Consider the following 25997-nt stretch of genomic DNA (forward strand, 5'->3'; position numbering starts at 1 on the left):
GGGCAGTTTATCTGGGTTATGTAAGGGTGTGAAATGGAGTATTATCTGTATCTACTCTAAATCCAGATAGTCCTCTTTTTGGTCCTGATCATATTCCTCACCACCCCCACTTTCTATCATAGGATGAAGACTCAGCATGCTGTGGTACATATTTTATAAATAGAGAATACACAAAAGAAAACCCTCTAAAAACTCTTTCTGCTTACTGTCTCAGTTCTCCATATGTGCTCAGAAGAGTTCCTAAAATACACATGCTCAGGGGCAGCTGGGTAGCTCAGTAGATTGAGAGCCAGGCCTAGAGACAAGAGGTACTAGGTTCAAATCTGGCCTCATACACTTCTTAGCTGTGTGACCCTGGGCAAGTCACTTGACCCCCCATTGCCTACCCTTATCACTCTTCTGCCTTGGAGCCAATACACAGTATTGACTTCAAGACTGAATGTAAGGGTTTAAAAAAAAAATACAATGGCCAACGAGGTAATGTAGTGGATATCGCACAGGGCTTTGGAATCAGGAAGACTTATCTTTCAGAGTTCAAATCTAGCCTCAGATACTTAAAGATGTGTGACCCTGGACAAGTTCCTTAACCCTGAATCCTCTTAAAGAAAACCAACCATACCCATCCATAAGTAATAGCAAAGCAATTTATGGGAAATATCCTATTATTATTAGGAAATATCCTAATATCCTATTAATATCCTAATACTGGATCATGAATATTATTTAAGGAAATGAAGGGAAGAAAGGCGAGAGGAGCAGTTTTCCCTTCTAGTTCACCAGCCTGACAAGATGCGTATTGGGTTCAGACCATATTTTTCACAAGATGCCAGTCAATGGATGAGAATAAGAAAGAATGAAGGCCTGGGATAAAGCCTAAGCCTGTGCCAATGGCTGCTCTAGCCATCTAGCAGGCCCTAGATAGAAGTCCCAAACCTATTAGATTTCCATGGTAGGTGTTTAATAAATGCTAGTTGCCTGATTGATGCACAGGGCCTGGGAGAAGCTGCCAGAGGATATTCTCCAGCAAAACAGCATATTCCAGATGGGGGGGTAGAGCCCAGGAGCACCCCACTGAACACTGAGGAGCACACATGCCTGGAGCATTCTGTCGAAGAGCAAAAATAGACCAAGCTTTTTTTGGGGGGGTGTGGTGTGGTGGTGGCATATGGACTGCATAGATGTTGGGTGGGGGTTCTTGAGTGTAGCACCGTATATTAGGATCTCTACAAGTAGGCAGGGAGAGTCTTTTCTGATGCTTCCTGTGTTTTGTTTCAAGCCCTTGTCATATGGAATATGCTTGCAGAGGAGCTAGGGTGCCCTCTTTTCTGGGAATAGTATAGCTCAATGGCCCAAAAGTTCTCAGGATTTCCATGGATGGGGAAAATGAACCAGCTACCTATATATGTGGATGTATACACATACAGACTTAATTCTCCATATTAGAGATACAGATACATTTGTAAAAAGTTTCCCTGGGACCATATGGAGAAAACTCACCAGCAAGAGTTAGCCCAGGTGTTCTACCTCCCCAAGTAGTAAATAAGCTCCTCCCTGGGAGAGTGACCCAAGCTTTCTTCTTAGATTAGGTTGAGGTTCTCCTCTTCCCCCCCCCCCCCAACTCCTCGGGTTTATGACTGAGGTGGAGAAGGAGAGGGGAGGGGTAGGCAGAGCTCCATCTTTTAATCAAAAGTTACAAGTAGGGGAGAGAGGCCAGTTTGGGAAGGAGCAGAGAGTACCCAGGCCTGCACCGGTACTCTGCTTCCCGGGACTGGGGGCGGCACCGGCGCCTTTGGCCCCTCCCGGGCCAGGCTGGGGCGGGGCGCGGCCGCCTCTGGCTGACTTCTCCAAGCTCTTGAGTTCCAGTCCTGGACTAGTCGCTCTCCGGGCCGCAGTGCCCAGGTAATGGATTAAAAGTCGCGCAGGGAGCCGAGCGGGAGCCAGGGCAGCCCCGGTCAGTCCCGCCCCGCTCCGACTTGGGGTCCCGCGCCGCCCGGGTCCACGAGCGGTGCTGCGCGCGCCGGCCCCTCTCCCACACCTCTCCCCCGCTGCTCGGGGCAGGCGGCCGCTTCTCCCCCCGCGGAGATGTCCGGCGGCGGCCGGAGGAGGGGCGGCTCCTCCTGGCCCAGCTTCTCCCGGTTCTTCACTCCTCGCAGCCCTTCTCGGGACAAGGAGGAGGAAGAGGAGGAGAAGCCTGCAGCGATCCAGCCCCCAACTGGAGGAGCTCCCAGGTAGGCGGGGGCGGCTGGGGCCGGGGCGGGGGTTGCTGGAATGGGGGTGGGGGGAGTGGGTTTGAAACTGGCGAGGGGCTCTGGCCGGGGCATCTTCCGCCCAGCTGTGGTGCGGGATCGCCTGCAAAGTTAGCTGCGGCTTGTACTCCTCCTACTTCTCGGCGCCAGAGACCCGAACCCCCCCCACGCCCCACCACTCGCACGGAAGTCTGGAGACAGTTCCTGCTGGAGCCCTCGACCGTTAAGCCCTCTCCCCTCCCAACTCGCTGGAGCTTTCTGCGCTTGGACATCCTTTCCCTGGCTAGTTGGACGGAGGAGTCTCCAACCCCTAAAATCATATACACACTCACACACCCACACACCCCTCCACGTCCCCTAATCCAAGCCACTTCCTCCTCCAGCACTGCGGGCTCTAATGGGAAACGGTTGTCAGTTGAAGTCTAGAAATCTGGAATGGGGGGTGGGGGTAGCGCCTAGGCTCAGCCAGGGGATGCTTTGGGACTGGAGCTCATTGGGATATATATGTGTGTGTGTGTGTGTGTGTGTGTGTGTGTGTGTGTGTGTGTGTGTGTGTGTGTGTGTGTGTGTGTGTGTGTGTGTGTGTGTGTGTGTGTCGGCGAGCATGGTCTTATTTTTACTGCCCAGATCCTCAGGACCCAAACAAGTACGGGATCGATTACATAGAGACATAGCCCAAACTCGAACACTAGCGAGAGAACCCACCAGTGGCCAGATTCTGAAGCAGTTAGCAATTTTTCCTCTCCACACTTTGGGTCAGTCAACTGCCTAGAGCTCCCCAAGATTTTGCAAAAAGTGGAACTTGGCTCGCCGTTCCCTCTGCTCTCTCAGCAAGCTCCCCTCCCACCTACTGTAAAATGAAACAATCTGAGTAAAGTTTGTGGTTATCTGTGATTAAAGTGTACTTCCCTAAATTCATTCCTTCCTCCATCCTTAAGGAAGAAAAAACAAACAAAAAAATCCCAAACAACCTAAAACCAGGCACTCCCTTGCACTTTTAAACTTGATTAAAAGAGAAGCTACTCTCTTTCTATTCCTCTCCCTCTTTTTTCCCTTAATGCAGTCATAAACTAGAAGATTATTGGAAAAATCTATACATAAATCTAAGGAAAATATTTAGTTTAGGAGGCTTCATCTTCCACAGAGTAAATTCATAACCAGTAAGAGAAATGGGAGCTTTCCGATTGGAATTGATTCCTAGTTCCTAGGTTTTCATTCTTTTAAGTTAGTTTCCCAATAGTAAAATAGGTGGAATTATACTCCACCTATTTGGAGGTTCAATAGCAAATAAAAAATCACACTCCTAAAAGTATCGTTCTGTTGTTATAATTGACTATTCCTATAGACTAAGGTATTTTTGTAATTACTAATTGGTGAGAGCTGAGAGGTTCAGCTTTGTTTAACTAGTTGTTCACATTTTAAAAAGACTAAAACTACTTACCTTGAGGGGGTGTGCTTTAATGAACGTGCATTCCTCTTTACTTTCTTTTTTTATATAGTATTGTATACTATTATAACTACATTGTGCATCAGTTAAAACTGTTACTGTATGAAGGAAGACATGAGAACAAAAATTCTTTAAAACAGTCCTTGTTGTCTGAGCAAAAGTATTGAAACTAGTTGAGATTTAAGGGTGGTCCACAGTTTACCACTTGAAAATCCTGTGGAAGTATGTAAATCCAGATTAAGACTATTGCAGGGGGCAGCTAGGTGGCTCAGTGATAGAGAGCCAGGCTTGAAGACAGGAGGTCCTGGGTTCAAATGTGGCCTCAGACAGCTCCTAGCTCTGACCTTGGGTAAGTCACTTAACCCCAGGTGCCTAGCCCTTACCACTCTAATGTCCAGGAACAGATAGATTCTAAGACAGAAGGTAAGGGTTTAAAAAACCGAAACACTATATTGCTGGCTTGGTAATTTTATTGAGAGGTAGAAGTGAAAAGTCATCCTTTAAAGGTGCGAGAGATGGAACTGCAAAGAAATGTCTTCACAGCAGGTTTGAGGGACTTCTGAAATCAGTTCTCTTCTTGCATAAGCTAATTCTACTGGTGCTCTATCTTCCTGTCACTACAGGCCAAAGCTTCAACATTTATTTTGGATAATATTTATTTTAATTATATTTATATCGTATGATTGTTAATTATGTCTACATTTTAAATAAGGCCATAACATTGCTACTACACTTTTCAAAAGGGTTGGGGGAAATAGGAAAGACATTTTAAATAATACATCAATTCCAAGTTTCCTTTTCAGTACTAGGAACTGAAGGGCCAAAGTTTTTAAGAGTTTAATGAAACAAATGGGTTTCCTTAGTAGTATGTATGTAATGTATGTAATGTATGACATGTATGGATGTAATGACAATACAATTTAGTGATGTTAACAAGATGTAAAAGGGATGCAAAATTTTTTTAACCCATACCTGTCTCTTAGAATCAATTGTTACAGAGCTCCAAGGCAGAAGAAAGAAGTAACTTGTTCTGGGTCACATAGCTAGGAAGTGCCTGAGGCCAAATTTGAACCCATGACCTCTGATCCCCAGACCTGGCTTGCTACATCCACTGAGCCACCTAACTGCTCCTGGGGTAGTAATTTTTTGTCAAAATTCTCTCTTCTTTCAAGATGAAAGGAGGAGCATCTGTTCAGTGAAAGTCTACACCCTAATGAAGAGTTTTATTTTGCAGTATTATACATAAGTGGCTTTGGTTTTCCACAAACTTAATATTTAGGGAATATTTTCATAATGAAAATTCTGTGTTTAGTAGATAATGCCTTGTATAATAGAGACAACCATAATGGTAAATTTGGATCTTCCCTTGTGGCAAAATAGAGACTATCAAAATATCCACTGTGATCAACCTTCAGATTCAGTAATAGTTTACCAAACAATATCTCCATGATATGTATTGGGTTGGTCAGTGGGGAGGGAAGGTATAGAAACCTTTATCTTATTCTTGTCAATGACTATATTTCTACTGATTTGGAACTGAAGTTGGTAGAGTAGAATTGATTAGCTAATCTGAGGAAAATTCACTTTCTTCTCTTGTTAGGATAAACTCACTTCATACCCATGCTATATGTAGCATGCACTATGGCAGTGATGGCAAACCTTTTAGAGACTGAGTGCCCAAACTGCACCCTCATGCCACATGTGAGCCCCCTCCCATACCCCAGACAGGGGAGGAAAGAAGTGAGGGGGTGATGAAAGAAATGTCCTCAGGCATGCCTGGGGGGGTGGAGGGGAAGGGAAAAGCTTCTTCTGCACATGTGTCATAGGTTTGCCAACATGGCACTACAGGATGCTAGAAGCCCCCAAAGAGAAGGGCTGTTTCAGAAATTGGCCTCTAGAATTTTTTGCCCAAAACTTGAAGCAAGGGAAAGAATTAAGACAATATTCCAAAAGGGAATCACTGTAACACATTTGATACAGTATTCTACAGCAGATTTCTTTGCAGATTTTTTTTACATATTTTTTTCTTGTTCCTATTAAGGATAGCCATGTGAAATTTTATATAAGATAACCTAAATTGAGTAATATAATGTATGGGGCTTTAAAAACATCTATTGATAATAACTTTTGATACCTTTTCTCTCAGCATGGATTAGATAGTTGGTTTAGGGAAGGAAGTTTAGAGATGGGAGTAGGATGTTAGCAGATCTGCCAATAACCTACATTTTTTCTTCTACTAAGTCATTTAGTTTGAAGGGAATCAGAACAAGAACTGTATGGTGTGCATTGTGCCCTTACTTCTCCTTGTCATTAGTTCCTAATTCTACAAATTTGAAGAATCCTAGGCCAGTATAGGAAAGTGCCTACTTTTAGGATTTCACATTTCAAAAGATTTTTGAAATCCCCGAAATAGTGTAACTTATCATGAAATGTATTTTCATTGCAGTAGAGAGCTAATTTTGCTTTTTTGTTGTTGTTGTTAGGAAATGAAACATTTTCATTTGTTTTGTAGCTGTGTGTGGTTGAGAATCTTAAAATATCAGGGCAATCAATGAATAATATTTGGGGCCTGGACTTATATGTTGGTCACTCTAGGCTAGGAGTTCTTAATGTGTTGTCCATGAACTTATTTTTAAAATAACTATATTTTAGTATAATTGAATTTCTTTGTAATCTTACGAATTTTATTCTATGCATTTAAAAGCATTATTCTGAGTAGGAGTCAAAGGCTTCCTAGACTAGAGGTCTATGACAATAAAATTGAATAAGAATCATTAAAGTCAACTTAAAATAATTGAAATATGTTCTCTGCCTATCAGAACTCATGTGACAAATCAACATCAGACACTTGCTTCTGCTATTTGCTAACTGTGATTTAGTATAGATCACTTACATTCTTTGGGCCTCAAATTCCTCATTTAATGAAGAGGATTGAGAAATTGATCTTTGTTGTTCAGTCATTTCAGTCAGTTCAGTTGTGACCAGTTCTTCATTAATCCTGTTGGGGTTTTCTAGGCAAAGATCCTAGAGTGGTTTGTCATTTCCTTTTCCAATTCACTTTACAGATGATGAAAATGAGACAAAGTTAAGTGACTTGCCCAGGGTCACACAGATAGTAAGAGATAGCAAGTGCCTGAGGCCAGATTTGAATTTAGGAAAGATGAATCTTCCTGACCTCATACCTGGCATTCTATCTGCTGTGCCTCCCAGTTGACTCCAGTTGAACTCTAAGCTCCTTAAGTATCATGAACTTAAATAGCATACTTTTGAGTTGTGCATAAAGAGAGCTACCCAGCTGGAAAAGACTTCTCAGAAGTCAGTTAATATTAGAAATGTTTCTGAGTGAAGAAGTTTCATACTTGCCATGCTTCTAGTAAATAGCAATATACTTTTATTAAGTGTGAGTTTTAATTCAATTTCCTGAAGTTAGAAGACATGTAAAATTGGCATATAGTACTACTTCATATGTTGTAATAATTAGTTCTTGATTTTGACAACATTTAAGGTTTATGTAAATTGTGACATTTTAATGTTGTTGTTCAGTCATGTCTAACTCTTTGTGACCTCCATTTGGGGTTTTCTTGACAGAGATATTGGAGTACTTTGCCATTTCCTTTTCCAGTTCATTTTGCAGATGAGGAAACTGAGTCAAACAAGGTTAAGTGATCTTAACCTAGGGTCACGTAGCTAGGAAGTGTTTGAGGCCACATTTGAATTCAGGTGTTCCTGACTCCAGACCCATCTCTCTATCTACTGCATCATTTAATTGCCCCTTTATAAGTTTTAGGGGGAAATAATTCATTGTATTTTTGTGGTCTTAGGTTTTGATCCTATTGATTTTGCATTGTCGTGTTTTATTAAGTGAGATCAGTAAGTTGATAGATTTTTATAAGATAAAGAAATGTATTGTGTACAAGTTTATTTAGTGCAGCCCTTATTTTGATAATCCTTTCTCTTTTGACCTATCTTTTCCCAAAATAAGTCAGTGTCACTTTAGTGTGAGAGCATAGTGTGAAAAGGGGTGCAAAGAAAATAAAGACTTCTGTCATTTTGTGATGCTCATCATATTATTTGTGATTTAAAAAATGTGTTTTGAATTTTAGACATTTTCTTTCTGATTGAAACACTCTGGTATTGAGACTCCATACATACTTAATGGTTCTGAATAGCTTTTAAAGGAAAAACAAAAGAAAGCAAGTATATGGGATTCTTTGTATCAGTGTTAATTTTGTTTGGAAAAACCTAAATGGTTATACTCTTAAATTTCACTTCTGATTCTTTGAATTTTAATGGCTTATTTTTTCCTGTAATTTGATTCAGTAAATGTTACTGTTTTATAGGTAGTTTAGAAGAAATAGAATTTGTCAAGTACTTAATTATCACAAGATCTGTATTCAGATTTTGTTTTTGCTCTTTGCTGCTTTTGATGCTACACTTGATCTTAGCCAAAAGGTCTAGAAGTGATTCTCTGCTGCTTTTGAGAACCATGGACAAGTCATTTAACTTTTCTGATCTTAGTTTCTTTGAATAAAATAAGAAAGTTAGTTTAGAAGACTTCCGACATCCTTTTAATTAAAATCTTTGACCCTATTATTTGCTTATTTTAACTGAAGCCTTTTAAATGAAACCTTTAATGTAAATTTCTGCCAATTCCAGTTCAAGTATATGCTTTTGAAAAAGAATTGCCAAATCCTACTATAATTTCTGAATTTTGTCAAAGTAGAAATTTCAGTAGCTAGATGGGTTCAAATGTTATTCACTCTCAAATCTACATAAGCAATCCTAATTCATCTCTACCTAAATAATATCTGCAGGCATCTAAAACTTAACATGTCAAAATGGACAGTTTTTCTTGCCAATGACCCAGGTTTGCAACATAAGTTAATCTAGTGTTACCTTTTTTTCAGCCTCCATGTCCTATTCATGGCTAAGGCTTTTACCTTCTCCCTCTACCTTATCTTTTACACATGTTCTCTTCTCTCTACTTGTACAGCCTTTGTTGTGACCCCCATCACCTTTTGCTTGGAATATTACTATAGCCTCTTTGTTCTTCTTGCTTCTAGGATTCCTTCCAAATAATCTGTCTTCCACATGGCTACCAAATTGATAATCCTTTTAAAGGCCAGATCTGATCATGTCACTCCCCAGCTCAAGAAGCTTCATTGGTTCTAAGTTGCCTCTAGGATAAAATTCGGATTCTTATGTTTGATTTTCTTATTTTGTATTATACCCCTTCACTGGAATGATAGTTTAGTCAAAGTAGCCTGTTAGTTATTTTCTGCTACATGTTTTTTCATCTCTGACCTCTATGCCTTTATGAGGTGTATCCTTGCATGCTTAGGAAGCACTTCTTTTTCCACCTATTTTATTGCCCAGTTTTCTTTAAAGTACAGCTCCGATGTCAGTTGATACACAAAGTCTTTCCTGATCTCCCCACTTGTTAGTTCTTTCTTGAAATTACATTTTGTCACTTTTATGTAGTTGATGTTTATTTATTCATACATTTTATTCCCCCCACCCACCCAAGAACGTAAACAATTTGAGAGTAGAGAGTATTCAATTTTTGTCTTTGTGTCCCCAGTGCTTAATACAATGAATGTGCCTTGCACAGAGTGGATACTTGATAAATGACTGAATTGGGTATGAAACAAAGCCCAAACAAAAAACAATCCATTAACTTTAATGTTATATTCTGTCCATTAAAAACCTTACTATCTTTTCTACGTTTTGCCTTATGAAACAAATGCCTGACAAATTGTATGATATGTCATCATCAACACAAATTGGCATGTAACATAGTCATAGGCAATGATCCCAACTTGTATAGTGCATATGCAGGTACCCAACTTATGGAATTCACATCAAAATTGCATGCACTTACTTACTGAACAGCAACTCACATATATATGGCAGCACTGCATATAAAAGAAAAAGGGCAAGTCTCATGCAATATATGACATATAATACATATAACAGAATTATATTCAATAGCTAAATAGGCATATCACATGCAGCAAAACAAAACATGACCCTGTGGCAGGAGAGTATGTTACATGGCAAAGTTATAGGGAACCACTTTTACTTCTAAAATAAAACTATATAAAGGTGAACAAGTGTGATCATTTGCCTAATAGACCTGGACCTTCTTCTTCCACTAGTCTATTGTAATGGATTGTTTTGTTTCAAAGCCACCTTTTACTTAAATGCCGTTATGACTTATACCATTCATAGAAAGGATGTGTATTGTACTTCCGGAAATCCAGTGGAAGACATTATTCCTCTTTCTTCTGTATAGAAATGAAATCATAATTTGTGACACTCTTGCAGTCATTGTGGGCAATGGACCTAAGCTTACTTGTTCAATGCTGTAATTCATGAATCGATCATGTTCACTTCATAATACTATGGATAACTAGTTTACATGGATCCATTACATATCCTGGCTAAATTTCCCAATGGATTAGTTAGTTTGATTGACCTTAATATTCCACATACTTCTCTGCAGACTTTAAATGGATGGGTTATTCACATGAGAATTATTTTTTCTACATTTTATGGACCTGCTAATTAAAATCAATGACTTATTTGTATAATGTTTCAGCTAATATTTCTGAATTCAACATTCAGCAGACATTTATTAACAGTGTAACAAGTGTATCAAGGGGCAGTTAGGTGGCTCAGGGAATACAGAGCCAGGCCTGGAGACAGGAGGTCCTGGGTTCAAACTTGACCTCAGACAGCTCCTAGCAGTGGTCAAGTCACTGAACCCCTATTGCCTAGCCCTTACTACTCTTCTGCCTTGGAAATGATACTTAGTATTAATTTAAGACAGGAGGCAAGGGTTTTTATTTAAAAAAAAAAAGAGCATATCAGACTTAATGTGAATGTACTGTTTAAATCAGACAGATGATGTCTGCAATGAGTTCTAATTTTTATAAGAGGATGAGATACCAAAAAAGAGAATGCATGATCAACTTAAGTGAAATGAACAGAATTTTTTTGTTATAATATATACTAAATATATGTAGAATGTATTTTCCCCTTAAAAGTAAGTGATCAAATGCCTTCCTTGTATTTGGTTTATATACCCATATTTAACCTCCATGTACTATTCTTAGTGTCTTGCTTCATGATTTTTTCTGCTAAATTAAAAATCTTACTTGTGTCAACTTGTCTTATTCCCAAAGACCTGTTTGCAAATTGTTTTATGTTTTTAACATTGTCATCTAACTCATTCATGAACTTTCTGCATAATTTTACAAACATGAATGCAAATAAAAAATATACAATGGATACTTGTCAATGTTAATGATGAAAACGGTCAGTTAGGAGATTCATGGTTTAGGACAGTAATGGCAAACCTATGACATGCATGTCAGCACTGACACGTGTAGCCATTTTCAATGACATGCAGCCACAAACAGAGAAGTATGGGGCCTCATGCCGAGGATGAAACATTTGCTGTAGTGTAGACACTCTTTGCACTATAGATGACTATTCTACCTATATTAATTTACCTATTGTGGTTTATTAAATACAGCTATATATTACAATCATAAATTTTTGTTATTTAAACTATAAATATCGTGAAATCATGGTTTGTTTCCTCGAAGTGACACACCACCTGAGTTATGCTCGTTTTTTTGGCAAATTTTGACACACCAAGATCAGAAGGTTGCCCATCACTAGTTTAGGACAGGATGGTACAGACGAGATGCTTATGCTTTGGGGGTGGGGAAAGGTGGAAACAAATAGCAAGTGACCTGTGTTCTTCATAGCACCATTGATTTAGGTCTTTAAGGAAATTTGAATTATTTAGTTCAATCCCCCACTTGTCAAATGAGAAAAATGAGATGTGCAACTTTTGACTTCTTAGTGTTAATCAGAGCAGCAAACTATAATAAAAGCACCAATTTACATGACAGCCTTTTCAGTATTTATTGCCCAATGATTTCTAATCCCAAATCAGGGCCCATAATTTAGTCAGCCTTTAAAGGAAGCTCCTGGCAGAAATGTTTGGAAAAACATAGGTAAGACATGTTCTTATTACATTAAATTACTCTGACAGTAAAGTCACAGAACATTGTATCACTACAAAAACAGTAGCATATATACATCTTAGGCACAAACTAATGGCATTATTAATATTATGAATTATTATTAAAGATGCCCTACTTTAGTTCCTCACTGATGATAAGGCCAAGAGATGGTAAGCATTTGTATAGAAGATAGCCATAGTAACTCACCTCGATTTACCATTTGTGAGATTACAAAAAGCTTGCCTGCTACGTATCGAGATACAGTGTATCCCTCTTTTCTGAACCAGTCCTGCTACTGACTAGCTCTGAGACCTTAGACAAATCATTTAACTTTCTGTCCTTATTAAAAGAAAGGCATTGGTACTCTTTACAATTCTTTGAATGTGTCAGGGCTTGGCCCACTGAACCTACTCAGGCCAAAATTGTGCAAAAGTAAATAGGTCCAGGAGAAGTGAGTCCATAGACCAGAGACATGAAGTGAAGTGATCTGGCCCATCAGAAGCACCCCAGTCCTCCCTCTGTTGTACACTAGGGCCCTTGTGTCTTAAATACCCATCATTTAGTGTCTGCAGAAGCAAAATTAATAGAAGGTAGGCAGCTGTGGAGGAAGCTCTGTGCATGACTAGGCTAGATGAGTAAATGCAATGTATTCTGCCCTAAACATCTTTGTTTTAATGTGCCAGAATAGACTTTTTGTTGACCCTGGCCATTTTCTGTTAACTTTGCTTGTGTAGAAACAGAACGATAAATGTTTAAGTAACTAAGGCACAATAGAGTGAGGGCTGTGTGCTGGAACTAATTGGCTCAGGCTTGAATAGGTGATTAATTTTCAGTGTGAACTAAGATCAGTAAGTGCTATAAATCAGAGGTTGATTTATTCTTTTATTGATAAGAAAGTGAAGGAAAAAAGTTAGTAATGAAGATTAAACTTAAAAATGTTTTGTGTTGGAGGGAAACAAGGTAGAACAGTGGATAGAGTGCCAGGCATGGAGTCCAGAGAACCTGAGTTAAATCTGGCCTCAGACACAAGCTTTGTGACCCTGGGCAAGTCCCTTAACCCCCATTGCCTAGCCCTTGTTGCTCTTCTGCCTTAGAACCAATAAAATATTGGTTCTAAGACAGAAGGTAAGGGTTATTTTAAAAAAAAGTATGTACACATTTTATCTTCCCTGAACATTTACCACTACATTCCTCTGGATAAGATCCTTAGTCAAGGGATCTGTATTGGCTACAGTTGTGAGAGCAGGCTCCGTCATGATTTTAATATGGGTAGAGATGAGAGGAGAGAGGTGTTTTTAGAGGGAGTTGTAGGGTGAGCTTGAAGGATGGTGGTAGTTAGGTTTTCAGATAAGTTTAGTATTTGCTCATGTTATTTCTTTCTCTTCTGGTATTTCTATTAAATGCTTTCACCTGGTCAGTTCAGCAGACCCTTTCCTCCCAATTCTCAACTACCTACATAAAATTTTTTAGAGACAAATATGGAGTAATTTCCTCATTCCTTCTTAATGTAGCATTTCTTTGTGAATATCTCAAAATAGCACTGACCCAGTTTGGCTATTATTTCATTTGGGAAATTAATTTAGACTCTAACTAAGATAATTTCTGTTAGCATGTATTTTAAGATTTCCTCTACTTTTTTGAATGAATTATGCCCTCATTGTAGTTGATGAAGCTACACTATACTTTGAGACAGAGAAGCTATTCAGTAGTTATTGCTTCCTTTTTCATAAGAAATGATCAGGACACTCAACACTGGACTATTCCTCCTTTAAACAGAAAACCAAAGTCATATGAGGCCCATGCAGCTTAGCATGTTCTCTATCCCACTCTATCCTTCTGCTGTCATTTGCTATCCATTCAGGCAATCGGTTCTCTGACTCAAACAGATGTGTTAAAATGGAGGGGTGACTAATTCAGTCCTTGAAGAATAGTTGGTGAAGAGAATAGATAGCTTCACTTCTTGGACTTCCTTGTCATGAAATTGCTGCTTAAAGATGTGTGGTAGAGAGCATGCCTTTCCTGTTACCATATATGTATCTGATTTCCCTCGCTGTACCTACATGTGTATGTAGGGCTTCATGTGCCTACATGAACAAATTCTATGTAACTAATTCCTTATGTGTTAAATCTAAAGCAAATATATGGAATTTGTGTATTATGTATAGCATTTGTATTTGCCTAATTTGAATGAGATGTCATATTTGTTTATTTTAAAACTTCATAAATCACCTATGAAAGATTTATGAAGGAAAATGCTATTCACTTTCACAGAAGAACTGATATATCAAAGTATGTATTGTAAAAGTTGGCTTCTCTAATATAGGGTTGGGAGGGAGGAAGACAGCTTGAAACTAAAAATGTAACAAGAAGATAAAATAAATATTAAAAAAAAACCTTTATGAACCTGTGAGCTGATTAATGTGGAAATTCCCTTCTCTGGTGCACATTACAGCCCATACATGCCTTTTCATCCTGTGTGGTTCTTTTTCGTGTCCTCCCATAAATTTACTATAGAATATGATATGCTTCCAACACACTTAAGAAATTTTCCTGGGTCAAGGATTCTTGACCCTGGGGTATATGAGCTTGTATTTCGATAGGTCTATTTCAATGTAATGGCTTCCTTTGCAATCCTATATATTTCATGTATTTAAAAACATGATCCTCAAAAGAGTCAATAGGCCTTACAAGACTGCCAAGAAGGTAAAGAAACCCTACTCAAAGTCTTTTAACATATAGATCCATCTTGTCCCTTGGGTCACCTGCAGTTCTGGTTCTTTGGAGATTTGATGTTTCACAATCCATATATGCATATAATATTTGAACATTTGAATCTCTTTTTACTTTTGTTCATAGTTTTAGATTCTTCTATAATTTTAAATTCCCAAACAAGTATCTATGCATTTTTTTAGCAGAATAGTTTGTTTTGATCTAACCCACCTCTTTTTTTCCCTCTCAGCATTGAAATCTATATACCACTTTTCCCTAGAATTGAATTTTTAAATTAATGGCCTGTCATCCAACTTGTCTTATTTTCATTTATATGACTATATTTGCAATAACCTGATAGTATGTATGCATTTTTTAAGAAAAAACTTGAAATTACTTTTATAACCAGCAATCAAATATAATTTTAAATATTATCAAATAAAATTTCATTTTATTTCACTTTAATCTTCAAAATGTTTTCTAACTTTTTTTTGTAGTGAAGGGAGGGCCCCTGAGGCCAGAGACATTAGGAATTGTTTGTCTTTTGATAGTATTTCTTCATGCTGAATTTATGTCACTCAGAAAAAATATACTTTTGAGGAGGCCATTTTTTGATCTCATGCTATAATTTTTTTGGAGGGAGACTTGATCTCTCTGTTCCTATCCATAACAAGAAAGTGCAATGGCCACTCATGGACCCAATGCATGTACTGATTGATAAAGAAACTTTAACCATCATTTTTTTTTTTTACCTAAGCTGAAAATTTACCTTTTGTTAGTTTGATGGCTCTCTCCACTCAAGGGGGCTCTTCACTATTTTGGTGTTTACACCAGATCAGCTTTAGACCTACTACTACTTGGAACTTCCAAACTCAAATGAACCACCAATCTTAGCCTCTCCAGTTGGAGGGACTACAAGTGTGCACTACTACAACTATCTTTAAATTCCACACCTTTCTAAAGAATATTACATCATTATAGAACATTACAAATAATTTTAACTTAATACTCTTACTGAATTTACATTCCCAAGCCCCCAGGATATTTAACGGCTAACCTGGGACCCTTGTTTTTACTTACAGAAAAAAAACAAAGGACCAGGCTGATCTGGGTTCCTCCTCCTGGGATGATTCTCCTGTTGTTCTCTTTTCTTGTTAAAGTTAGAGGTTATCTGGTCTCCAAAGGAAACCAAACTGGTGAATCTTGATTGAGGTGGTTCTAATTTTCTAGCCCAGATTTCTGGAGTTGACACCCATCAAACAATTAGAATTCCTTACTTGCCAGAGAGGGGTGTGATTTGTCACACCTGTAGGCCAACCCACTTTCCCTAGCTGCAGACTAATCTTATCACTTGAAGATTACTCTCCAGAGGAGGAAATAATAGGGAAAGAGCTGAGGTAACTCTTAACCTACCTCCTTATTAAAGTACCTACCCATTGGTGTTGTTTTACCTTTTCCAAGGGAGGTTCAAATGATGTACTGTTAGGCCAATCAAAAGGAAGACACACACCTAGGTTTAAAAGACCCTGTTGGCCATTGGTCATTGAGAGGGCCATTGATCTCTTTTTTTGGTTATTGCTATCCTAAATTGTTCATACTCAGGTCTCTGGCTTTTTTGATTGAGATGACCAGGATGACGCTTTTTACTGATAGTTTACTTTCATTGTTTTATAAATATTATCTTGTCTTGGAAGGAAAAAAAAACTTGTTATCTTCTTGTGGAAGGCAAAAATAATAATCTTAGAGGATTTTTAAAAAGTAATAATTCATTATAGATTGATATAACATTCTAATAGAATGTCTTTTACCAGGACTTTCTGATTTCTCTTTTTAAATTGACCAATTTTGTACATCTTTTGCATCAACTGTATCTCAAATTTCATCATACAAATTATCAATGGTTAATTAAAAACTATCAGTTATCCATGAATATTTAAGGGAGTATTTCTAGTGGAATTCATGAGTAAACTTCCAATAACTAAAATGGGACAAAAGTACAAGATGTTCCAGAAGTCTTAATTCAGTTTTAAATTTTAATAGTTTAAAACTAATTGTGGAAAAATATAGAGAATATATTAACATAATAGAATGGTCTGCAAATAACTTTTACATTTCAGGATAATAAAATTAATTTCAATTTTGATATCAGGTTTCTAGAATTTAAAAAATGACTATACTTAGATTTTGCCAATTTGTGTATAGTTTACCATGATAAATACATTATACATTAAAAATGAACATATAGGGGGCAGCTGGGTAGCTCAGTGGATTGAGAGCCAGGCCTAGAGACGGGAGGTCCTAGGTTCAAATCCGGCCTCAGACACTTCCCAGCTGTGTGACCCTGGGCAAGTCACTTGACCCCCATTGCCTACCCTTACCACTCTTCCACCTATAAGTCAATACACAGAAGTTAAGGGTTTAAAATTAAAAAAAAAATGAATATATACTCTAAAATATTTAAAGAATTAACCTTTATCTGGTCCTTTATGTTTGCCTTATAGTTTTTCAGTTTGTATATCTCACTTCTCCTACCAATGTCTGTCATATATGATGAAGTTGATGCATGAATTACCAGAGCTACCTCAGTGTTTGGGAGGCTCCAAAAGAAAGTGTGGGAAAGAAAAGGTATTAGACTGCCTACCAAACTGAAGGTCTAGAGAGGTTTTGTGTTCACTGCAATGCCGTATGCCTGTGAAACCTGGATGTGTATCATCTTGCCTTGCCAGGAAACTGAATCTGGGCATTTTCACTGGCTGTTCACCACATCTGGAATGCTCCAGCTCCTCATCTCTGCCTCCTAGATCACCTAACTTTTTTCAAGTACCAGCTAAAATCTCAACTTCCTGAAGATTCATATTCTTTCTTAACTCCAGTGCTTTCTCTTTGTTGATTATTTCCAATTCATTCTGTATGTAGCTTGTTTGTAAATTATCTTCCCTATTTGATTTTGAACTGTTTAGTGTATCCCCTGTGTTTTGCATATCTTGGCACTAATAGGTGCTTAGTAAATACTTTTTGGGGCAACTAGGTGGCTCAGTGGATAGAGTACTAGGCTGGGAGATGAGGTTCTGGGTTCAAATTTTACCTTAGGTACTTGTATCTTGGGCAAGTCATTTAAATCCCAGTTGCCTACTCCTTAAAACTTTTCTGTTTTGGAACCTATATTTAATGATTCTAAGACAGAAGGTAAGGGTTTAAAAAAATACTTCTAGACTGAACTTTAAATTCTCAATGCCTCAGGCAAGTCTTAGAGAGATTTCAGAATAGTTGCTCAATCACATATGTGATAAGAATTTTTTCATAGGGAGTTCCTTACACAAGTGAAAAATTACAGTTTTGAACAAAAATATCATGAAATATATTTTCTATCAGCATAAGAATATAGTTTGTTATAATCTAATTAGTGGTTGTATTTTTTTACAACAAGTAACAAAATGTTTTGAATTTTAAATTGGCTAATTTTGGAGAGGTCAGGTAAAACTTTAACTCCCTGACCTTCATTGTCTAACCTATAAATGGAACTTGGAACTAGGAAAACGCCCTAGCTGGAAAAAAAGTACTATTATGTGCTAAATTAGTCAAAAGAAAAGCAAAGTTGTAGTAATGTTTATTGTATTTCATTGTTTTAAATAGTCAGATAAGAATCTTGCTTAACAATGATGTATATATTATACTACAAAGAAAATATCTTACAATGTTTGCACTGCATTAATATGCCATTCTAAAGTTGTAGATAGAGTTATTTTTACTAATTTATGCTTTTTATACAAATTATTTTCTTTACTTTTATTTTTAATGCAATTTTATTCTATAACCTAGGCTAACTTCATCAATTACATATAATTTGAATTTTATTCTATTTAGTACCTAACTAGTTCTAGATATACTGCTTTGATTCAACAAGAATTAGAGAAAACTTAGCTGACAAATGAAGTGAAAAGTGTTAGGATATAAATGTGTGTTGAAAATAAAATTTAGCTTGTTATTTTAATTGTTTTCAGTTGTGTCCAACTCTTCACGACTCCATTTGGAGTTTACTTGGCAAAAATACTGGAGTATCTTTGTTGCCATTTCTTCCTCCAGCTCATTTTACAGATGAGGAAATGGGGTCAAATGGGATGAAGTACCTTAACCAGAGTCAAACAGCTTGTACATATCTGGGGCTGGATTTGAACTCATGAAGATGAGTTTTCCTGATTCCAGTCCTATTGCTTTAGTCACTGGGTCACCTAATTGCCCCTTTGGAAGCATCATTTATCATTCTGGAATATAATCTTGAACTTGAAAGACATTTGTTTGGGTATACTATCATTTAAAACAACTTTTGTTTCCATGGCATGTCTTTTTAAGATCTAAGTTAGTTAATTACTTGTGAAGTCATGCTGTTCTTTGTTTTATTTTTTTTTAATACATATTCACATCCTCCATTGGAATGGTTTGTGTCATGAGTAAATAAGTACTTATCAGAATCTTGATCTTTACTCCCCAGTAGAATTTTAGGATATTTGTCTTTTCTATGAACTCTTAAATACTCTGTTATAAAACTTAGGGTGTGTTTTAGAACATGCTTAGCTTTTCTTTACTTACTCATTATGAATGTTAGAAATGAATTTCAGTGTCTTTTAGGAATTTTGCAAGTTCTGAATGTATCTAATTATATCATAATAGTTTCCAAAAGAAGAATTTGCTGAAATATAGATAAACTATATTATTTTACTTATCACGCAAATCTAGTTGTGGCATTAGGAAAAACAAATTAATCTAGCATGACCTGTTTTTGATGAAGCTATGCTTGCTCTTCATGAACACCACTTCTTTTCTGTAATTGTTCATTAACCATCCTGAATTATTGATGGTGACTTAGTGATCACATCTATTAAGTTATTTTAACATATATAAGATACATACAGAAAAAGTGAAAGAATTGGATAAGTTAAGATTTTACTAGATCTAAGTTTTCAGATCTCGACAGGATTGTGGGAAGTGGTGGTATGTCAGGGCCTGGAAAGGTATAGAGTCCTTCTAGACACCCCAGTAAAACTTGAAAAAGGCAACTGAAGGAACAGTAAAAGTGAAGAGAAGCTATAAGCTCTTCTGTCCAGTCTAGTAGTACCCAAAAAGAGTGCCAAAAGCCTTTCGAAGCTCTAAGCAAGACAAGGCAGTATTCAATTAAGCCTATGAACTTGGCCACTTTTCTAGGCCAGGGCCCAGGCTGCCTTTCCTGAGACACAGCAAGAGAATTGAAAAGTCAGCAGCTCACAGACCTGGAGCAGGAAGAAGAACCAAATGCATATTCCAGGACTTGGGAAAATGCCTGGAAAGCAATGGTGCTTTGAGGCTTTGCAGAATACCTGCTACCAGCATAACTAATGTCTGGTTGGTTCCTATCAGGCTCAAAGCAGGAGATGGAGTGAACTCTGGATTTGGAATTCTGCAAGAGATCAAAACAGAAGAGGACAAAGCCAAAATCCAAGATAAGCCATTAGGAGGCTTGGCCAAAACCCATGAATTCTTGCAGAAATCAGCTCCTATTCTTAATCATCATATTGAAGACAAAGGTGGAAATATAGAATAGATCAGATTAAACTGAAGTACAGGCTGAACACAATGAAGAAATATTATGGATTGAGAATTCAAGAGATAATTTCAAAAGAAGAGAGTACTACAAAATAAGTCCAGTGAGATCTTCAGAGGGAAAAAAATGTCTTGGCCACATGGACTCCAAAAATATCTGGGAGGAATGAAGCAAAAGAAAGCTTTACTCATACAAATTACATGCCCATCCACAAACACAGAGTCTGAGGGGTGAGTTTAAAATGAAGAACCAGATGAATGAGGAAATAGTTACAAGCAAAACAAAATCAAGCATATATGAGAGTGGTTTGGGATATAGAGAATAAAAGGGAAATGCTGGAAAGAAAGAAGATAGAAAGGAAGGAAAGAAAAATAAAAACCTAAAATTGGGGGTAGAAGTAAGGGAGGAGGGTCGGCAGAGAAGAAAATAAGACTTCAATTATAAGTAAATGATGTTAAGCAAAATCCTCTTCTGGCACCTTCTTTTAAAGAGGGATGGTTGGGAATGAATAAAAGAAGAGTGCAAGATAACAAGGATCAAGGGAAATAGAGAGTTAATAATCATAATAGTGACTGTAAGTTGGATAAAATCACTTCTAAGAAGAGAGAAACTAGTCACAATGGATTACATTTGAAAGCAGAATCCATCAGTAGCTTGTTGGTTGTCCTTGTTTTTGAAGAACAAACTCACAAGGAAGACAAGGGTAGCAGCTATGATTTCAGACAAAGCAACAGTAAAAATAGACACCAAAGTAAGAGAAGTGGGAAAACAGCATCATGCTTAAATAATAGATACCAAAGTAATGTTAATATTTAACATAATATAACATATCTCTAAACACTTCCATTAACAAGAGATAAAAGATCAATTGAACATGCAACTAAAATAAACTAAAAAGGCAATAAATAAAAAAACTCCCAATTAAACATCAAAGTAGAAATTCTGAAAATCAAATATAAGCAGAATCAAAAGCAAGAAATCCATTTAATTGATAAATAAAATTTTAAATTAATAAAATAGATCAATAGGTAGCTAGTCATATTTTTAAATCAGAAGAAAACAAAATTGTGTTAAAAATGAAAAACAATTACAGGAATTAAAGATAAAATAAAGGAAACTACCAGAAATTATTTTGCCCAATTATATGCCAACAAAACTAATAAGTTAGATGAAGAGGATGAATATAAGAATATAAAATAAATGAATTAATAATGTATACATAGACAAACCTTAGTACTATGAATAGCTAACCAAATATTGGAAAAATAATTTTTTTTCTTTCGGTGATACAAATATGACTTTGATACCTAAATCAAAGAGGCAAAGCAGGGAAAAAAAGTATTGATTATTTGCTCTATAAACATTAATTCAAAAATATTTTTAAAAATTAGCAGAGAGGCTATACCAATACATTAAAAAATTAAACTCCGTGACTGTTAGAGTTATGCCATAAATGTAAATTTCATTCCATAAACGAAATGTGATAAATGTGATTGATTGTATTAGCAATAAGAATTATAAAAGGAACATGAAAGCAGTAGAGAGTGAAAAAGCTTTTTGTCAAAGTCCAAAACTTATTTCTGTTACCCTTTGCCCCACCAAACTGCATGTGAATAAATGCAGCTTTCAAGGGAAGCAGTATCTATTTTATATCGAGGCTCTCCCCCCCCAAAAAAAAATTGATGAACTGTATGTAATGGACAAAGACTAGAAAGACTTTACAATATGATTAGAGGTAAAAACAAAGATGTGTATTATCACTATTATTATTTGATAATAGGTCTAGAAATGCTAACCATAGCTTTACAAGGAAAAGAAGATGAGGTAATAAGCATAGGCAGAGAAGACACACAATTATCACTTTTTGCAGATGATATATAATGAAATATTATTGCACCATAAGAAATGATGAAAAGGCTGATTTCAGAGAAAGCTGGGAAGAATTGTATGAACTGATGAGGAATGATGTGAAAAGAATCAGAACAGTTTATACAATACCAACAACACCATAAAGAAAACAGTGTGGAAAGGCTTGAAAATTTTAATCAATGCAATGGCCATCCATGTTTCCAGAGGAGCAATGGTGATGCATAATACACCCCTCCCTGACAATGAGATGATGGGCTCAAGATATACATTTTCACATATGATCAATGGAAGAGCTGGTTTTAACTATGCGTAATTGTTACAGGTGGTTTTTTTTTTCTCTTTTTCATTGGGAGTTTGTGTCTAGAAGGAAGAGGGAAGGCAGGAATATTAAGAAAAAAGCTAAAACATAGTCACTGAAGCATTTTCTTAATACACTGAATATAATAGAAGGCCAGAAAGAACCACTGACATGAAGGATGGTATGGAAAGATACATGTTAAATTTAGTTCAATGAAAAAAAATACAGAATAGTGATTACAATTTTATTTATAATCTTCCTGTTTTTCTATGCATATAGAAATATTTGTTTTATTTTTAAGTTAAGAATGAATAGCACATAAAATTTGAAAATAAATGAAAAAAATATAATTAGAAAAGGAATCTTCATAGTGGTGACAAATAACTACTTTTTATGCAGAAAGAACATTTTTAATAATAGAACAAGGATGTTTATGGTTATTTATTTACAATCTTATTCATTTAGTCTGCATACTATACATTATGGGTCCCAGAATTAAAATATAAAATGAATCTGTTTGTAGACAATTGCATATTTTAATTAAACTATCTACCAAATCTTTTAACAACTGCTACTTTCTCCAGTTGTATCATTGTTATGATACTGGCGATCAGTAAAGCAATGTATAGACTGGAAAAAATGATTAAAGCTAATACTTTCAAATTTATGAAGTTGATTTAAATTCAAATTAGTATTTTCTTGATAGGATATTTGGTAAATGAATCAGTGATATGTGATGGAAACAAATATTTATTTTCAATTAAATTATAATGAATATGATTTATATGTTGTATTGATTTCAATTAAATTTTTTTTTGTGGTTTTTATTTTTCAGTCCTGCAAAAGAGCCTGTCATTATAAGTCAGAAAAAGGAAAATGCATCTTCAACAGAGCCAGTAAAGGTATAGTTAAAAATGTGTGAGTGATAGTAGGGAGATAGAGGGAGTAGGATATATTATGCTTTTTATATTTTCTCCTATTAAGTTTCTCAGATTATAAGATATTTTGTTTTGGATTTTAGTCCAAGTTGTGTTTTCTATGGTTATATGAAAGATAATGCTAGGAAAAAAGCACCAAGGAGATTAAAAGTAATTTTTCAATTGGATTTTTCTCAAAAATAAAAGATAATGTATTAAAATATTTTTCTGTGAAGAATTCTGAAGAATTTATAAGGCAGTTCATATGAAGATTAACTCAGTTAATTCAATGCAAGAATGTATAGTTATAACCAGGAATTTTTCACTTGAGGCAAAACCATTTGGGTATCTCTTATTCCTGGCTTTTCACTTTGAGAAGCAAAAAGAACAGTTGGAGATAGGGACTAATGGAAGCAGAAGACAAAGTGGGAGGGGAAGGAACTTTCAAGTTGATCTAGAAAGTATGAAATATTTCTGTTGATTGAGGGCTTCCTATAAAGACAGGACACTTCAGGATCCTTTCTCTCTGGGAACATAATTCCAGAGCTGGATGGCTCTGAGAATAAGGTGTACTTTGGTAAATCTTATTCTTTACCAGAGAGAGAGGTTCTTAATGGGGTACACCAAAACTCTGGCAAGAGATCAGGATTCTTTGGAGTGAGAGAATTATTTCTTTTGATGAGAGGTCAGTGTAATTTCAGTTGATCAGGTGCCACCTAGGTAAAATGGGTATAGGCTAATTTTTCTAGAGGATCGGTGGGGAAGGTTATATGTCTTTCAAAGCAGTATTTAGACTGCCAATAGAAAAAGTCTCTCTAGGGGAAATATCCTTCCTCCCCAGTTGGTAGTGCTTGCATAAAAGCCTCTTTTGGGTTACCCTTGTTGCTTCACTGATGGTACTCGTCTTGTAGGAATTTCCTTGTGAAGCAGGTAGTTACAAGGGAGAGTTCTGTTGGTTGTGGGGAGTGGGGTAGGGAGAAAAAACAACCCTGGGAGTGAGAGTGATGTGCTTTAAAATAAAAATTTTAATAGAAGACAAAGGAAAAGTAATCAAAGGTAGTTTATAAAAACTGATTCATACTAGATTCTGAGAAAATTAGATTGCCAAGAAAATTTGGAAGTTCTGTTTTGTAACAGTTCACAGTGTCTTAGACAAGAAGTATCAAACTCATGGGAGCAAAACTTCCTAGTGGGGTGGAATCAGATTAAAATATAACTGAGAAATGTTTATCAAAATAAGCAAAAAATAAAATACAGCATAGATAATTCTGGCTTATAGTTTTTTTAAGGCAATCTCCCAGCAGATATCTGTTTCTGTTTGAGTTTTACACCACTGTTTTAGACCATCCTCTTTCTTGTTCTTCGTACAATGAAATATTTGTGTTTAAGTTCACAATAAAAAGAAAGTTTATTAAAATCCATTAAAGATGAAAAAAAAGCGCCAGCTAGGTGTCTCAGTGGATAGAGTCAGTCCAAAAAAATCCTTGGGCAGTATGGGTGTGTCAGGCCCACAAACTCATGAAGAGTCTGATACAACTGAAAAATAAAAAATTCCAGGTCTAAGAGTATGAGAAGCAGTGATGTAGTGGACCAAGAGCTGGCCTGAAAGCCTGGAAGATCTGAGGCCCAGTCCTATCTCTGCACAGACTGGCTATGTGACTCTGAGCAAATGTTTCATGTCTCATATATTTCTTATTAGGGAAAAAAGATCCTTGAGGTCATGGACTTTTTCAGTTTTGTCTCTGGTATCTCCAAGATCTAGTACAGTGCCAGAGTAGTCACTTAATAGATCCTGGCTGTTTGATTGATGGATTCATGAATGGCCCCAGCTGACCTCCCTAAGGCTATAAGTTGCTGAAGACTTGTGGATCCTCACTGACTGAGGGAGATGTCTGGTGTTTTATTCTTTTCTTTTTTTTTTTTTTAACCTTGGAGTTCCCTACACCAGGGATATCCCAAGTCTGAACATTAAATACCAAGTAAACTAAATCATAGTAAACACACATGCAGTGATTGTACATAACATTCACTAAAATTCCTGTTTAAATCTGTCATCAGTACCTTTAAAAAATACACAGGGCTATGAGATGAATGAAGCAATGCAGTATGAACCACGAGTATTCCCCATCATATCCTGAAATGAACTCCTAGATGACAAAGTGTATTTTATTCTTAATGGAATTAGGAGTTTGTTTCATGTCAAATCCTACCTCTGACTGACCCAGTTTTTTATCCTCTGTCATGATGTAATGGATAGAGAGCCAGCCAGGAAGACAGATTCTGGTCCCACCTCTGACATGTGGTGGCTACATGACCTGGGACAAGTCACTTGGCTTTACTTTCTGTGACTTGTTAAGAGTTTCCTCACCTGGGAGTTCTTTATATCTTGACACACAAGTTTAATTAGTTCCAAGACAAAGCTTGTAACTCAATTTGCTCATGTGTCAAATTGAATTTCCCCTTCCAGCTCCCCAAAAAACTTTCCATGGAAGTTTGTTTCCTTCCTCCCTTTCAGAATGTTTCAATAATGTGTGAAATAAGTCGTTAACACAGCTCTAACACACAACCTATTGCAACTTTTTCTGGGTGTGTCTTTTCAATAAACTTTAATTTTTCCCAAATCCTCAACATATCTCACTTGTACTGATTACCTCATCTACCTCAGGTTCCTCCCCACTAATTTCCTGCAAAACCTCCATATGTTGCTGCTGTAACTCCTTCAGTTCCTCCATTGTCAGTTCCTAGCTATGCTTCTTGACAAGGTCATCAGTGTCAAGGAAAAGCAATTCAATACAGATGCTCTCGCAGCCAGCTAAACACTGAACTAAAGGAGACAGCCTTGTGTAATTTGTGAGACTGAAATATTCAGCAGGCTGTTTAGTGGAGGGTGGCAGAAG

At 36.7% G+C, this 25997-nt stretch overlaps 1 protein-coding gene across 1 annotated transcript in view; it reads left to right on the plus strand.

The window, feature by feature from the left end:
• The first annotated feature begins 1991 nt into the window (after window positions 1-1991).
• CRYBG3 (crystallin beta-gamma domain containing 3) overlaps window positions 1992-25997 on the plus strand; it is a 146319-nt gene continuing 122313 nt past the window's right edge. The window contains exons 1-2 of the mRNA XM_044669258.1: window positions 1992-2228; window positions 23019-23085. Of these exons, the coding sequence (XP_044525193.1) occupies window positions 2083-2228; window positions 23019-23085 (213 nt within the window). The 5' untranslated portion in view covers window positions 1992-2082. The remainder of the gene's footprint in view (window positions 2229-23018; window positions 23086-25997) is intronic.

This window comes from Gracilinanus agilis, chromosome 3 (assembly GCF_016433145.1).
Source record: "Gracilinanus agilis isolate LMUSP501 chromosome 3, AgileGrace, whole genome shotgun sequence".
Taxonomy (NCBI): domain Eukaryota; kingdom Metazoa; phylum Chordata; class Mammalia; order Didelphimorphia; family Didelphidae; genus Gracilinanus; species Gracilinanus agilis.